We start from the raw sequence: 13,260 nt of genomic DNA, 5'->3' as shown, positions 1-13,260 counted from the left end.
GGGCTAAATCAAAGGCACAGGGGTCTTGGGCTCTGTGCCAAGGTCTCTGAGCCCTCTGACAGGGTCTCGAGTCCTGCAGGGCAGCCCGAGGAATTTCCTGGCTTCCCACATCATGCTACAGTGGAAGCTTCCTTAGCCAATCATGCCATGACGCAACAAACCTACAGCACTGCATCCTAAACTTCTTGTTTACTGTTGTAACTACTTGGATTTTTTCTAGATCTCGAACTCTAAAACTCTAAACATTCCTCCACTTCAACTTTCCTCCCCGTGTCTCTGCTAGAAACTAGAAATCCGCATTCTGGCTTCCAGCACCTGAGTTCGGAAGCCCTTTCCAAAGTCTCAGATCAAATCCTGGGTTAAATTCTGAGCTTTGCTGACAAGACCAAAGGTCTGACATTTCTCTGGATTTGGCTTTCCAACAACACTGTTAGTTGCAGAGTGCCCGGGATCTGTCTTGCAAGTCAACTCTGGCAGGAAGAAGGCGGCTGCCAGGGGGCTGCTTGTGGCCTCTGACAGCCCCATTGCTCAGGGCTTGCCAGCGCCCCAGCCCCTCAGGCCCAGCCCCAGCCCGGCCAAGCTGCCCGGCAGCAGCGCCGCAGCCCCACAGCAGCTCCAGAGCAGCCCCAGCCAGAGGCACCTGGGAGCCCTCAGCAAGGCAGGCAGCAGCAGACGGGCAGGAGGGCACGGATGGCGCTTCCTGCCTGGCACAGGGCTTGTGGCCATCTCCAGGCACCGCTCTGGCAGGGATCCCTGCAGCTCCGGCCCCTGCCCAGCTGCTCTGTGGGCAGCACAAAGGCTTCAGCAGAACCACCACAGGCCAAGGGGCTTCTGGCCATTTTCCCTGCAGCACTGCATGCATGGGCAGCATGCTAAGTAGAAGCAGGCTTTTCTCCACTTTCCCTATGCCCTACGGACCCTGGGCAGCAAAGAAAATCTCCTGAGAGTGTGTATATTATAACAGGGTATATATTTACATCGGGTAAAAGATAGAATGGAAGAAAAGAAAAATCTTAAAGAAAAGTAAAAATCCCCACTGGCTCAGGCTGCCCCAGCAAAGAGAGCCTCCCGGATCAGCTGTCCTCAGAGCTCCAGCAGTGCAGCCAGCCGAGCCGTGAGAGACGAGGCCGAGTGATCCATGCCCTGTGCAGCTGGTCGTGCAGCCTCTGGAAGATGGAATATCGCCCACTGGCTGTTGCTTGGAGGACATGCAGTGTTTCAAGTGCCAGCTCTGACACGGCACTGCTCATGTCCTCCGTCAGGCGTTCCAGGGCTGCAAGAGAGAGGAACAGAGCCATGGTCAGATGCCGGATCTGCGGGGAGCCGAGGAGAGCCCCCTGCCAGGGCCATCGCAGCCGGCTCTGGCCATGGCCAGGAGGGAGCAGGGAGCAAGGGGATCAGCCCGAAGCTGCTGGCCACCAATGGCCCACGTGGCCCTGAAATCTCAGTGTGCTCTACCCCCAGGAGCAGAGCCCTCCGCAGCCGGGGCAGGGCTTGCAGCTCTCCCCCGGGAAGCCCCTGCTGCCAGCCCGCTGGCCTCACTCACCAGTGCAGATCAGCTGCAGCTCTTGCTGCTGCCCCCTCAGGTGCCGCCCGGCCATGCCTGTGAACACAGAGCCTGTCACGGCGCCAGCGGCACAGCTCCCTGCCAGCGGCGCTGCCGGCGCTGTGGCCACACGGGCTGCTGGCCCGGCAGGGCTCAGCCCGGCCCTTGGCGCACGCTGCCGCCCCAGGGCACGGCTGCCAGAGGGCGGCAGCAGCAATGCCCAGCCCAGGCGGGGCTCCACGGCGCCGGGCCCGGCTGGCGCTGCCGGGGCAGCAGGCGGGGCCAGGGCAGAGCTGCGGCGGGCCGGGTAGGGAGCCCGGGCTCGTGGCTCACCCATGAACCTGATGGCCGCCTCTCGCAGGGGCTCCTGTGGGCTCTGCAGGTAACGCAGGGCCCGGCGCAGGTGCTCGGCCGCTCGGCTCCTGTCCTCTGCCAGCTGCAGAGAGCGGCAGGAGGGAAGGGTTGGCGCGGGCTCAGCCCCTGGGCCGGGTGCTGCCTGCACCCAGCCCCGGCCTCCCCTGCCCGCACAGGCCTGAGGCGCGGCCAGCAGCCGCTGGCCAAGGGCTCCCGAGGGCAGGGGGCAGAGGGCCGGCTGCTGCCCGGGGAGCCGCGGTGCCGGCCCGCAGCCCCGCCGGGCCGGGGCTCCATGGGCACCCGGCTCGGGCCCACGGCAGCCTGGAGAAGAGCCCCCGCGGCCTCTGGCTGCAGCAGCGGGCAGGGGCACAGCTGCCCGGCCCCGCACACTGAGCACCGCCCTCAGGGGCCTTCTCCAGGCTGAGGGCTAGGGGGGGTCCTGCCTCTAACCAGGAAGAGATACGGGAAAACCGGATTTTCTGGATGGTGTGGATCCGATGGCCTGGCACATCAGAAGCACAAAAATACGATGCCTTAGTTGATACTGGTGCGCAGTGTACCCTGATACCATCGGGACATGTGGGGGCAGAACCTGTTTCCATTGCTGGGGTGACGGGGGAATCACAGCAATTGACCCTGTTGGGAGCCCAGGTGAGCCTGACTGGGAAGGAGTGGCAGAAACATCCTATTGTGACTGGCCCAGAGGCCCCGTGTATTCTGGGCATGGATTTCCTCCAGAATGGCTGTTACAAAGACCCAAAGGGACTCAGATGGGCTTTTGGCATAGCTGCTGTAGAGGCAGAGGACATCAAGCAGTTGAACACTTTGCCTGGACTATCAGAAAACCCATCTGCAGTAGCTCTCCTGAAGGTGGAAGAGCAACGAGTGCTGATTGCCACCTCGACAGTGCACCGCTGGCAATATTGAACAAATTGAGATGCCGTGATCCTCATCCACAAAATGATCCGTGAGCTGGAGAGCCAAGGGGTGGTCAGCAAAACCCACTCACCCTTCAACAGCCCCATCTGGCCTGTGTGCAAGACTTACAGAGAATGGAGATTGACTGTGGACTATCGTGGCTTGAATGAAGTGACTCCACCGCTGGGTGCTGCTGTGCCGGACATGCTGGAACTCCAGTACGAGCTGGAGTCCAAGGCAGCAAAGTGGTACCCACTGTTGACATTGCTAACGTGTTTGTCTCCATTCCTCTGGCAGCAGAATGCAGGCTCAGTTTGCTTTCACCTGGAGGGCTGTGCAGTACACCTGGAACTGACTGCCCCATGGGTGGAAGCACAGCCCCACCATGTGCCATGGACTGATCCAGGCTGCACTGGAAAAGGGTGAGGCTCCAGAGCACTTGCAGTACATTGATGACATCATTGTGTGGGGGCGCACATTAATGGAAGTGTTCGAGAAAGGAGAGATGATCATCAGGATTCTGCTATCAAGAAGAGTAAAGTCAAGGGACCTGCCCTGGAGATCCTGGGTGTGAAGTGGCAAGATGGATGGTGTCAGATTCCCACTGAGGTCATTAACAAAATCTCTGCGATGTCACCACCAACTAGCAAGAAGGAAACACAAGCTTTCCTGGGTGCCATAGGTTTTTGGAGGATGCACATTCCCAAATACGGTCAGATCGTGAGGCCTCTTTACCTGATCACCCGCAAGAAGAATGATTTCCACTGGGGCCCTGAGCAGCAACAAGCCTTTGCCCAGATTAAGCAGGAGATCGCTCATGCAGTTTCCCTTGGCCCAGTCAGGACAGGACCAGAGGTGAAGAACGTGCTCTATTCTGCAGCCAGGAACCATGGCTTGTCCTGGAGCCTTTGGCAGAAGGTGCCTGGGGAGACTCAAGGCCGACCACTGGGATTTTGGAGTCGAAGCTACAGAGGGTTTGAAGCCAACTACACTCCCACAGAGAAGGAAATCTTGGCTGCCTATGAAGGAGTCCAAGCTGCCTCAGAGGTGATTGGTACAGAAGCACAACTCCTCCTGGCACCCCGACTACCGGCACTGGGGTGGATGTTTAAAGGAAAGGTTCCCACCACCCACCATGCCACCAGTGCCACATGGAGCAAGTGGATTGCTCTTATCACTCAGCGCGCCCATATAGGTAAACTGAATCGCCCTGGGATTTTGGAGGTAATTACAAATTGGCCCGAAGGTGAGAATTTTGTTGTCACAGATGAAGAACAAGAACCAGTGACACGGGCTGAAGAGGCTCCTCCATATAACCAACTGCCCCCAGAGGAAACACGCTACGCTCTTTTCACTGACGGTTCCTGTCGCATCGTAGGGATGAACGGGAAGTGGAAAGCAGCCGTATGGAGCCCCACACAACAGGTCGCAGAGGCCACTGAAGGAGAAGGTGGATCAAGTCAACTTGCAGAACTCAAAGCTGTTCAGCTGGCCCTGGACATCGCAGAAAGAGAGAAGTGGCCAAAGCTCTACCTTTACACTGATTCATGGATGGTAGCCAATGCTCTGTGGGGATGGCTGGAGAGGTGGAAAGAGGCCAACTGGCAGCATAGGGGAAAACCAATTTGGGCTGTTGATGAATGGAAAGACATTGCCACTGGGTTGGAGAAGCTGCCTGTGAATTTCCGCCATGTAGATGCCCATGTCCCCAAGATTCGGGCTAATGAGGAACACTGAAACAACGAGCAGGTAAATCAGGCAGCAAAAATAGAGGTGTCAAAGATAGATTTAGATTGGCAACAAAAGGGGGAGTTGTTCCTAGCTCGATGGGGCCATGATGCCTCAGGCCGTCAGGGCAGAGATGCCACCTATAAGTGGGCACGAGACCGAGGGGTGGATTTAACCATGGACAGAATTTCTCAGGTTATCCATGACTGTGAGACGTGTGCTGCCATCAAGCAGGCCAAGGGAGTGAAGTCCCTATGGTACGGTGGGCAGTGGTCCAAGTACAAGTATGGGGAGGCCTGGCAGATTGACTCCATCCCACTGCCCCAGACACGCCAGGGCAAGTGCTGCGTGCTGACCATGGTGGAAGCCACCACTGGATGGTTGGAAACCTACCCTGTGTCTCATGCTACTGCCCGGAACACCATCCTGGGCCTGGAAAAGCAAATCCTGTGGAGACATGGTACCCCTGAGAGGATTGAGTCAGACAATGGGACTCATTTCAAGAACAGCCTCATCAACACCTGGGCTAGGGAACAGGGCATTGAGTGGGTGTACCATATCCCCTACCATGCACCAGCTGCAGAGAAAGTAGAGAGGTACAATGGACTACTAAAAAGCCAGTAGAAAGCCTTGAGTGGGAGAATCTTTCAAAAATTGCAAGCAGCATTTAGCAAAGGTCATCTGGTTAGTTGACAGCCAAGGTTACAGCAACCGAGCAGGTCCTGCCCAGTCTGAGTCCCTGAATATAATAGATGGAGGTAAAATTCCAGTGGTACATGTCAGAGGTTTGTTAGGGAAGACAGTTTGGATCAATTCTGCCTCGAGTACAGACACACTCATTTGTGGGGTTGTTTTTGCTCAGGGACCAGGTTGCACATGGTGGATAATGCAAAGAGATGGAAGAACACGATGTGTACCTCAGGGAGATCTGATTGTGGGGTGAGACCTATGTGTAAACATCACTGTTTTCTGGATGTTACTACCATTGTCTGTGTATAGCTGTATATTGGATGTATAATGTATGTGTTTGTAGAGTTAGAATATATATTAGTTTTAGTAGTAAGCAGACGATATGTGGATAAGGGGTGTCCTGGGTTGACTATATGATGCTTTTATCCCCAATCGTCTTGCTCTGTTTATGCTGAATAATAAGTTTTGCACCTTTAAGACTTGTTCCAGAGAGTGAAGGGGGGAGAGAAGAAGCGCGCAGTTTGTTTTCAGGCACTGCACTCACTCCTCCACATTCCCACTCCTGGACTGTGTTGTCTGCGGATGGACAGACAGTGAGACAGAGCTCTCCTTTGCTTCAGTTAGTTTTAGCTCACTGAGCCAAAGAAGTTCCCTGGACTGTGTTTTTCCCCTTTTCTTTGGACCTGTTTAAGCCTGCTCTGGAATAAACACCCAGAACACCACTGGCACCCCCCACCTGTGGCCAGCGGGTCGGGCCTGGGCCATGGCATCTCCAGGGCCGGAGGGACTGATAAGAGACTGAGTCAGCCAAGCTGCAGCCTAGGGAGGGGACTTTTCTGAGTTTGTCAGAAAAGTTTGTCTCCTCTCTTTTGGAGCAGCAAGAAGTTCTATTGTTTAATAAACAGTTTTTTCCACTTTTCTCCAAGGAGATAGTTTCTCCCGGACCGGCTGTGGGGAGGGGCCGATTGAATCTGCTTTCCTAGAGGAGCCCCTTTGGGGGTTCTCTCCCAAATTTGCCCTGAACCAGGACAAAGGGGTAGCACATGGAGTGTTAGCCCATGACTGGGGAGGATCCAGGAAACCAGTGGCCTATTTATCAAAACTGCCAGACCCTGTCAGCTTGGGGTGGCCAACCTGCATTCAGGCTGTGGCAGTGACTGCCCTACTCATAGCAGAAAGCAAAAAAATTACCCTTTGGGGGAAAATTGAAGATATATATCCCAAACTCAGTGAGGAGTATCCTAAGCCAAAATGCTGAGAAATGGCTCACTGATTCCCGAGTGCTAAAGTATGAAGCCATCTTAAGAGATAATGGTTTAGAGCTGATCGTGAGTAACCAACTCAACCCTGCCCAGTTCTTGTATGGAGAACCAAGTCAGGAACTAATACATAATTGCCTAGAGGTTATAAACCATCAAACTAAAGGAAGAGAGGACCTAACAGATCAACCACTCCAAGGTGGAAAATGACTGAACATCGATGGATCTTCACGGGTAATAAAGGGGCACAGGGTATCGGGGTACGCTATAGTGCATGAAGAGTTGGTGGCCATAGAAAAGGGAAAGTTACCTTCCTATTGGTCAGCCCAAAATATGAGTTGTGTGCCCTAAAACGAGCTCTGGAAATATTAGCACAGAAAAGGGGAACAAAATATACAGACTAAAAATATGCTTTTGGAACAGTGCATATCTTTGGAAAAATTTGGGAAGAGAGGGGACTATTAAATTCAAAGGGAAAGTGACCGATTCATGAAAAAAATTGTCTTAGAAGAGTTAGAAACCTTACAATTACCAGCGGAAGTAGTGGTGGTATATGTTGAAGGACATCAAAAAGGGAGAGAGGGAACAATTTTGCTGATTTAGAAGCTAAAAATGCAACTGAATCAGAGACAGAAAAACTAATAATAGTATTAACATCCATGAGAGAAATGCAAAAAGTCCCTGTATTCAGTGGGTCAGAAGAGGAAGAACTCCTTAAAATAGGAGCCAAGAAAGACAACAAAGGGAAATGAGCAGATGGAAGGAAATAATAATAAACCCCTTGCCAAGAAAATGCTAGAAGGCATACATGGAACAACACACTGGGGTACACAAGCGCTGAGTGAATTTCTAAGGGGCTGGGGATGCACAGGAATTTTCAGAATAGCTAAGCAAGTAACTGAACAGGATGTGATAGGTCAACAAGTGAATGAGAAAATGATGAGGAAAACACCCAGGGGAGGGCGAGAACTGGCCTTATGACCCTTCCAAAACACCAAAGAAGACTTTACTGAGCTTCCCCAGGTACAATTGTGGAAGTTTTTGCCAGTGATAGCAGATTACGTGACTCATTGGGTACAGGTGATACCCACTGTGAAAGCCAATGCCAATGTTGTGAGTAAAACACTTCTAGAATCAATCATTCCCTGATATGGGATGGCAAACAGGATTGATTCAGACTGGGGAACTCATTTCACATTGAAGATATTGCAGAAAGTTTTTCAGGCCCTGGGAGTAAAATGGGAATTACACACTCCATGGCATCCACAGAGTTCCCATTGGGTTGAGAGAATGAATCAAACTCTTAAAAGAGCTCTAGTTAAGCTAATGATTGAAACCCAAATGTCATGGATAAAATGTCTCCCTTTGGCCTTATTAAGAATTAGAACCCAACCCCAGTCAGATCTGGGGGTCTCACCCTATGAAATGATGTTTGGGTTTCCCTTCCTGACTTCGCCCCAGAAGGTTGCCACCTATGAGGAAGAGGAAGCCAATGCCAAGAAATAAGTGATGTCTATAGCACAAACCTTAGAAGGGCTAAGACATAAAGGGGCAATTCCTCAAACTACCACCCTGGATTTCAGAATCCATAATATTAATCCCGGGGATTGGGTGATGATTAAGCCATGGAGAGATCAGCCTCTAACTCCTCAGTGGGAAGGTCCCTTTCAGGCACTGCTCACCACCGAATCGGCCGTGCGAGCTGCAGAGCGGGGATGGACTCATGGCAACAGAGTCAAAGGCCCAGGAGAAGAACCCAAAGAGTGGACTGTAACATCCAGGCTGGGTGAAACAAGATTGACTCTCAAGCAGAGACTGAGAGACAACCAGGAAAACACCAAGATGCCCAAAAAGCAGAGTCAAGCTTCCACCAGCCAGCTTGAGAACTGTCTTCCTGTTTTCATGGGTGAGAATTACCAGCATCTGTTGAGGAGAAGTACACAAGGGACTGTAAGAGGTAATGGGACAGCTTCTTTAAGAAAATAAGACAAAGGAAGGAGGGCAAGGCCGGGTTGGCCCCTTTGTTTGCTACCAAGAAGGCTCCATAGCCCTGCTGTGGGTAGCAACCCTGTAGGCATGGTAAGGTAGGGACAAAAGGCCACACCAGACCTCTGTAATTCCTCAGTTGTCTTTTAATTCAACAGGGACTGGAGGGCAGGACCGAGTTGGCCTCTGTGCTCACCCCTAAGATGCACCAACTATGGGCAGCAGCCACATAGGCACGGTAGATGGGAGTCAAAGCCACACTGGACCTCTGGGATGCCCTTTTGTCCATTCCAAAAAAGTGTGTCTAAGGAAAACCTGAGATTTTATTTTCCTGTTCCCACTGTCCTTGCCCACATCAACAGATGCTCATATGACTCATACAAGAGACAGAAATTTTTTCACTTAATCGTTCAAGCAAAATGACTTATAGAACACGCAAAGGGTGTTTGTTATAGATGAGTAATCCTAGGGTTGACTCTCACAATTAAGGGGTGAATATTAAATATATGTTAAGAGAAGTTTTGTAGATGTACAGTTATCCTTCCCCTCCCCCTTGCATTGCTATCACAGGATGGCCTCAGGAGTTGGGGCATTTGGGAGGGTTGGCTTGTTCCTATGGCAGCACCTGACCTCCAATCAAGGGGTGAGACAGTGATCTCCACCACTGGACAGAGAAGAAGGAGTCGATTGACAAGACTTTGGGAGGGGCTGGAGGTGTAAAAGACAGAACATCCATTTTGTAGATGAGCACATGGTGACTGAATTCTTTGCTCCTGGCGCTGTATCCTTTTCTTGATTCAGTCTTCTGCTGTATTTTGATATGGTCTTAATAAGGCATTTAAATTTTTGAAAGTGAAAATCTTTTCTCACATGGGGTTGGGGAATGTAGGGCAAGGTTGTCCACACGGGGTCAGCTCCAAGGTACAACTTCACTGACCTGGCCAGACCTCCTTAGGAGAGACTCTGGATCAATATCAATCACAGAATGCTGCAATCACCTTTTGTATAATAGGAAGAGCAATAAAAGACACCCTTTGAGATAGGAATACATATTACTTAGAAGCTCTTTGAAATATTTCTCTATAACAGTAAAAGGAAATCTTCCTGCTGAACTGCTCCAGACCAGAGGAAATCAAGGCAGAGCCATGGTTTGTCAGGACTTGCTTGATCCTAATGAGCCCCGTGGTGAATTTGAAGCTGAGTCTGGAACCTCAGGGCCTGAGAGGAGATTGCAAAAAAACTTTCCAGGAGTCAAAGTCAGAAGAAATCCCCAAAGTGTCTCAAGGCATGAATGGGCCCCACTGAGGTCCATCTCCAACACAGGCTCCTCATGGGCTCCTTGGAGGAGAGAATTGGAGGCAGAAATTGGACAAAACACCTCTCAGAGATTCAGAGTGGAAAGGAACATCCAAAGTACCTTAAAAACCTTGAGTATCTCAAGGCATTAATGAGCCCTACTGAGTGTCAGTACAAAGCTCTCAAGGGATTCATTAAGCAAATGACTGGGGCCATGATTGCACAAACCTCTCACAGAGTCTGTACCAAAGATGAAACACCAAGTACCTTAAAATAATTGAGTACCTTGAAGCATTAATGACCCCACTGAGTCTCCTTACTGACAAAGCCTCTCCAGGGACTCGTTAAAGCAGATAATTGGAGGCTGTGACTGCACAATCTTTCTCATAGCATCTGTATCAAAGGGAAACACCAAGTAGCTTAAAAAACTCAAGTACCTTGAAGCATTAATGAGTCCCACTGAGTGTCATTACTGACAAAGCCTCTCCAGGGACTAATTACAGCAGATAATTGGAGGCCAGGATTGCACAAACCTCTCAGAGACTCCAAGGCAAAAGCCAAAGCCAAAGCCCTTTGAAAAACCTGCAGTCCCTGCAGGGAGCATTCAGGAGCCCCCAGGGCCATTGCTGAGCAAGGCTCCCCAGGGACTCCTTGCAGCAGATCCTTGAGGCCACTGGGATGTGGGCTAGGGGGGGATGCTGAGGGCAGCACAAGGGGCTGACAGTGCCCAGCCTGGCTGGGGCTGGGCCAGGAGGCCCCAGGGCCTCAGGACAAGGTGTCTCCTCCCAGCCCTTGCTGGCACAGACCCTGCTGTGCCCCAGGGCACCAAGACTTGGCTTCTCTTTGTCCCCACCTGTCATCACTGCCTGCAGTTCTCTGCTCTGCCTGGGGCCTGGGGACACTTGCTCAGTTGTGTCCCTCTCTGGGACCCATTAAAAGTCCAAGAAAGTTTGGAGTTGGATTCTGCCTTGGAGTTCTGGAGAGGTTTCTTCAGCTCCCTCTCAGGGACTGATGTCCAGGGCCTGAGCACAAAGCCCCAGAGGCTGATTAAAGTCCTTATGCTGTGTCTGTGCTGCTGAGCTGGGCTGGGCTCCTGGCACAGAGGCAGCTCCTGGTCACCAAGAAGAGCTTCAAAAGCACATTTCTCTTGAGGAGCAGCTCTTGTGCCAGCCCAGCAGGGCTGGGGCACTGCCTGCAGCCAGCCCAGGCACAGCACAGAGGCACAGAGAGCTTCAATCAGTCAGGGCTGGGAAGCGGCTGAGAAGTGCCTGGGGCACAATCACTGCCAGCCCTTGGCACAGGAACCTCTGGCTGCAGGACAATGCAGCTGCAGCTCCTGGAGCCATCTCCTGCAGCTGGAACATGCCAATGCCTGCAGAGCCTGTGAGTACATTCTCTGCTTGTCTCTTGTGCAGAGCAGCCAGGGCTGCCCAGGGCTGTCCTGCAGAGCAGGGTCCTGCAGCCCAGGGCGCTGTGCTGGGGCAGGGACTCTGCTGCCTGCCAGGGACAGCTCTCAGCCAGCCCTGGCAGCTGCTCCCAGCACTGGGGGACAAGATCTGGGTGGCAGGAGACAGCTGGTGAGGCTTGGGAATGTTCTCCTTGTGTGGGGAGGATGCTGCAGTGTTCAGGACTGCTCCCAGCATGGCATTTAACTGCAGAACATTTCCAAATAGATTATACAGGGAGTATAGCAAGGCAGGGGCTGCATAAAAGGGGATATCCTGCTTTTTTAATCTACTGCGCTGAGTTGGAAATTGCACAATGATATTCATCACTCAGTTCAGGTTGAGAAAAAAAAAAATATTCTCTGATCAGAATAAGCCAGGAAGCAACAACAATCACCACAGGACCCTCAGAGGCAGCATCAGTGTTGCTTTTCCAGCCTCCTCAGCGTTGCACTGACGTTGCCATCAGAGCCTGCAGAGCCAGAGCTGCCCCTGGGCAGTGCCTGAGCTGGGAGGGCTCTGCAGGGCAGAGCTGAGCCCCCAGGGCTGGGCTGGGCTCTGGCAGCACTGGCAGGGCCCAGCCCTGGGCACAGGGAAGCAGCTGCTGGCAGGGACAGCTCCAGGCAGCAGAGCCCTGGGCAGGCAGTGGGGGGAAAGTGCCCCCAGCCTGTGCTGGGATATTTCAAGTCCTCTCCAAACCCAACTATTCCACGATTACTTTTCTTACAGATCCCCATGTGAAGCAAATGTCCAACAGCAGCTGCATCAGGCAATTCCTCCTGCTGGCATTGGCAGACACGCGGCAGCTGCAGCTCCTGCACTTCTGCCTCTTGCTGGGCATCTCCCTGGCTGCCCTCCTGGGCAACGGCCTCATCATCAGCGCCGTAGCCTGCGGCCACCACCTGCACACGCCCATGTTCTTCTTCCTGCTCAACCTGGCCCTCGCTGACCTGGGCTCCATCTGCACCACTGTCCCCAAAGCCATGCACAATTCCCTCTGGGACACCAGCAACATCTCCTACACTGGATGTGCTTCTCAAGTCTTTTTTTTTCTGTTCTTCATCTCAGCAGAGTTTTCCCTCCTGACCATCATGTGCTACGACCGCTACGTGTCCATCTGCAAACCCCTGCACTACGGGACCCTCCTGGGCAGCAGAGCTTGTGCCCACATGGCAGCAGCTGCCTGGGCCAGTGCCTTTCTCAATGCTCTCATGCACACGGCCAACACATTTTCCCTGCCCCTGTGCCATGGCAATGCCCTGGGCCAGTTCTTCTGTGAAATCCCACAGATCCTCAAACTCTCCTGCTCACACTCAAATCTCAGGGAATTTGGGCTCATTTTGGTTAGCCTTTGTTTATCATTTGGCTGTTTTGTGTTCATTGTTTTCTCCTATGTGCAGATCTTCAGGGCTGTGCTGAGGATCCCATCTGAGCAGGGACGGCACAAAGCCTTTTCCACCTGCCTCCCTCACCTGGCCGTGGTCTCGCTCTTTGTCAGCACCTCATTTTTGACCTACCTGAAGCCCCCCTCCATGTCCTCCCCATCCCTGGATCTGTCCCTGTCAGTTCTGTACTCGGTGGTGCCTCCAGCCCTGAACCCCCTCATCTACAGCCTGAGGAACCAGGAGCTCAAGGCTGCAGTGTGGAGACTGATGACTTGATGGTTTTGGAAACCTTAAAGTGCTGGCCAATTTCTGCAAATCACTTGTAATAAAAGTAATATTTGATACTTCTTGTTGGCTTCATTTTGGAGGTTCTTTTTCTTTGTTTTACTTTATTAATCTTGTCTGATACTGTTAGATTGGATGTGACCTACACACACGTGATTAGGGTCAAAAAAGGAAATGCTTTTATATTTCATGTTCTCTAGTTTATATACTTTTAAGAAAACATAATTTTAAGTCATTAAATACATCACAATAACTTATTATAGTCCTTAGAACAAAGCTATGAGTATCAATATAATTGGCAAAAGTTTTACAGAAAGTTAATAAGCTATGCATACACATTTACTTATGCCTCTAGTCTACCTAACAAA

At 51.9% G+C, this 13,260-nt stretch overlaps 1 protein-coding gene across 1 annotated transcript; it reads left to right on the top strand.

The window, feature by feature from the left end:
* Positions 1-4,541: 4,541 nt before the first annotated feature.
* Positions 4,542-12,883, top strand: LOC143693001 (olfactory receptor 14A16-like). Its single transcript, XM_077173084.1, has 2 exons — positions 4,542-4,567; positions 12,103-12,883. The coding sequence occupies exons 1-2, from the start codon at positions 4,542-4,544 to the stop codon at positions 12,881-12,883; spliced, it is 807 nt and encodes a 268-aa protein (XP_077029199.1).
* Positions 12,884-13,260: the final 377 nt, after the last annotated feature.

This window comes from Agelaius phoeniceus, unplaced genomic scaffold (assembly GCF_051311805.1).
Source record: "Agelaius phoeniceus isolate bAgePho1 unplaced genomic scaffold, bAgePho1.hap1 Scaffold_113, whole genome shotgun sequence".
In the NCBI taxonomy this organism is placed as follows: domain Eukaryota; kingdom Metazoa; phylum Chordata; class Aves; order Passeriformes; family Icteridae; genus Agelaius; species Agelaius phoeniceus.
This window is presented reverse-complemented; position numbering and strand designations above follow the sequence as displayed.

Bases quoted from the DNA above. Each gene is read 5' to 3' on its own strand.
- LOC143693001 (XM_077173084.1), top strand. From the start codon at position 4,542: ATGAGGAACACTGAAACAACGAGCAG. The intron at 4,568-12,102 runs GTAAATCAGGCA...CCTCATCATCAG, and splicing joins AACACTGAAACAACGAGCAG to CGCCGTAGCCTGCGGCCACC.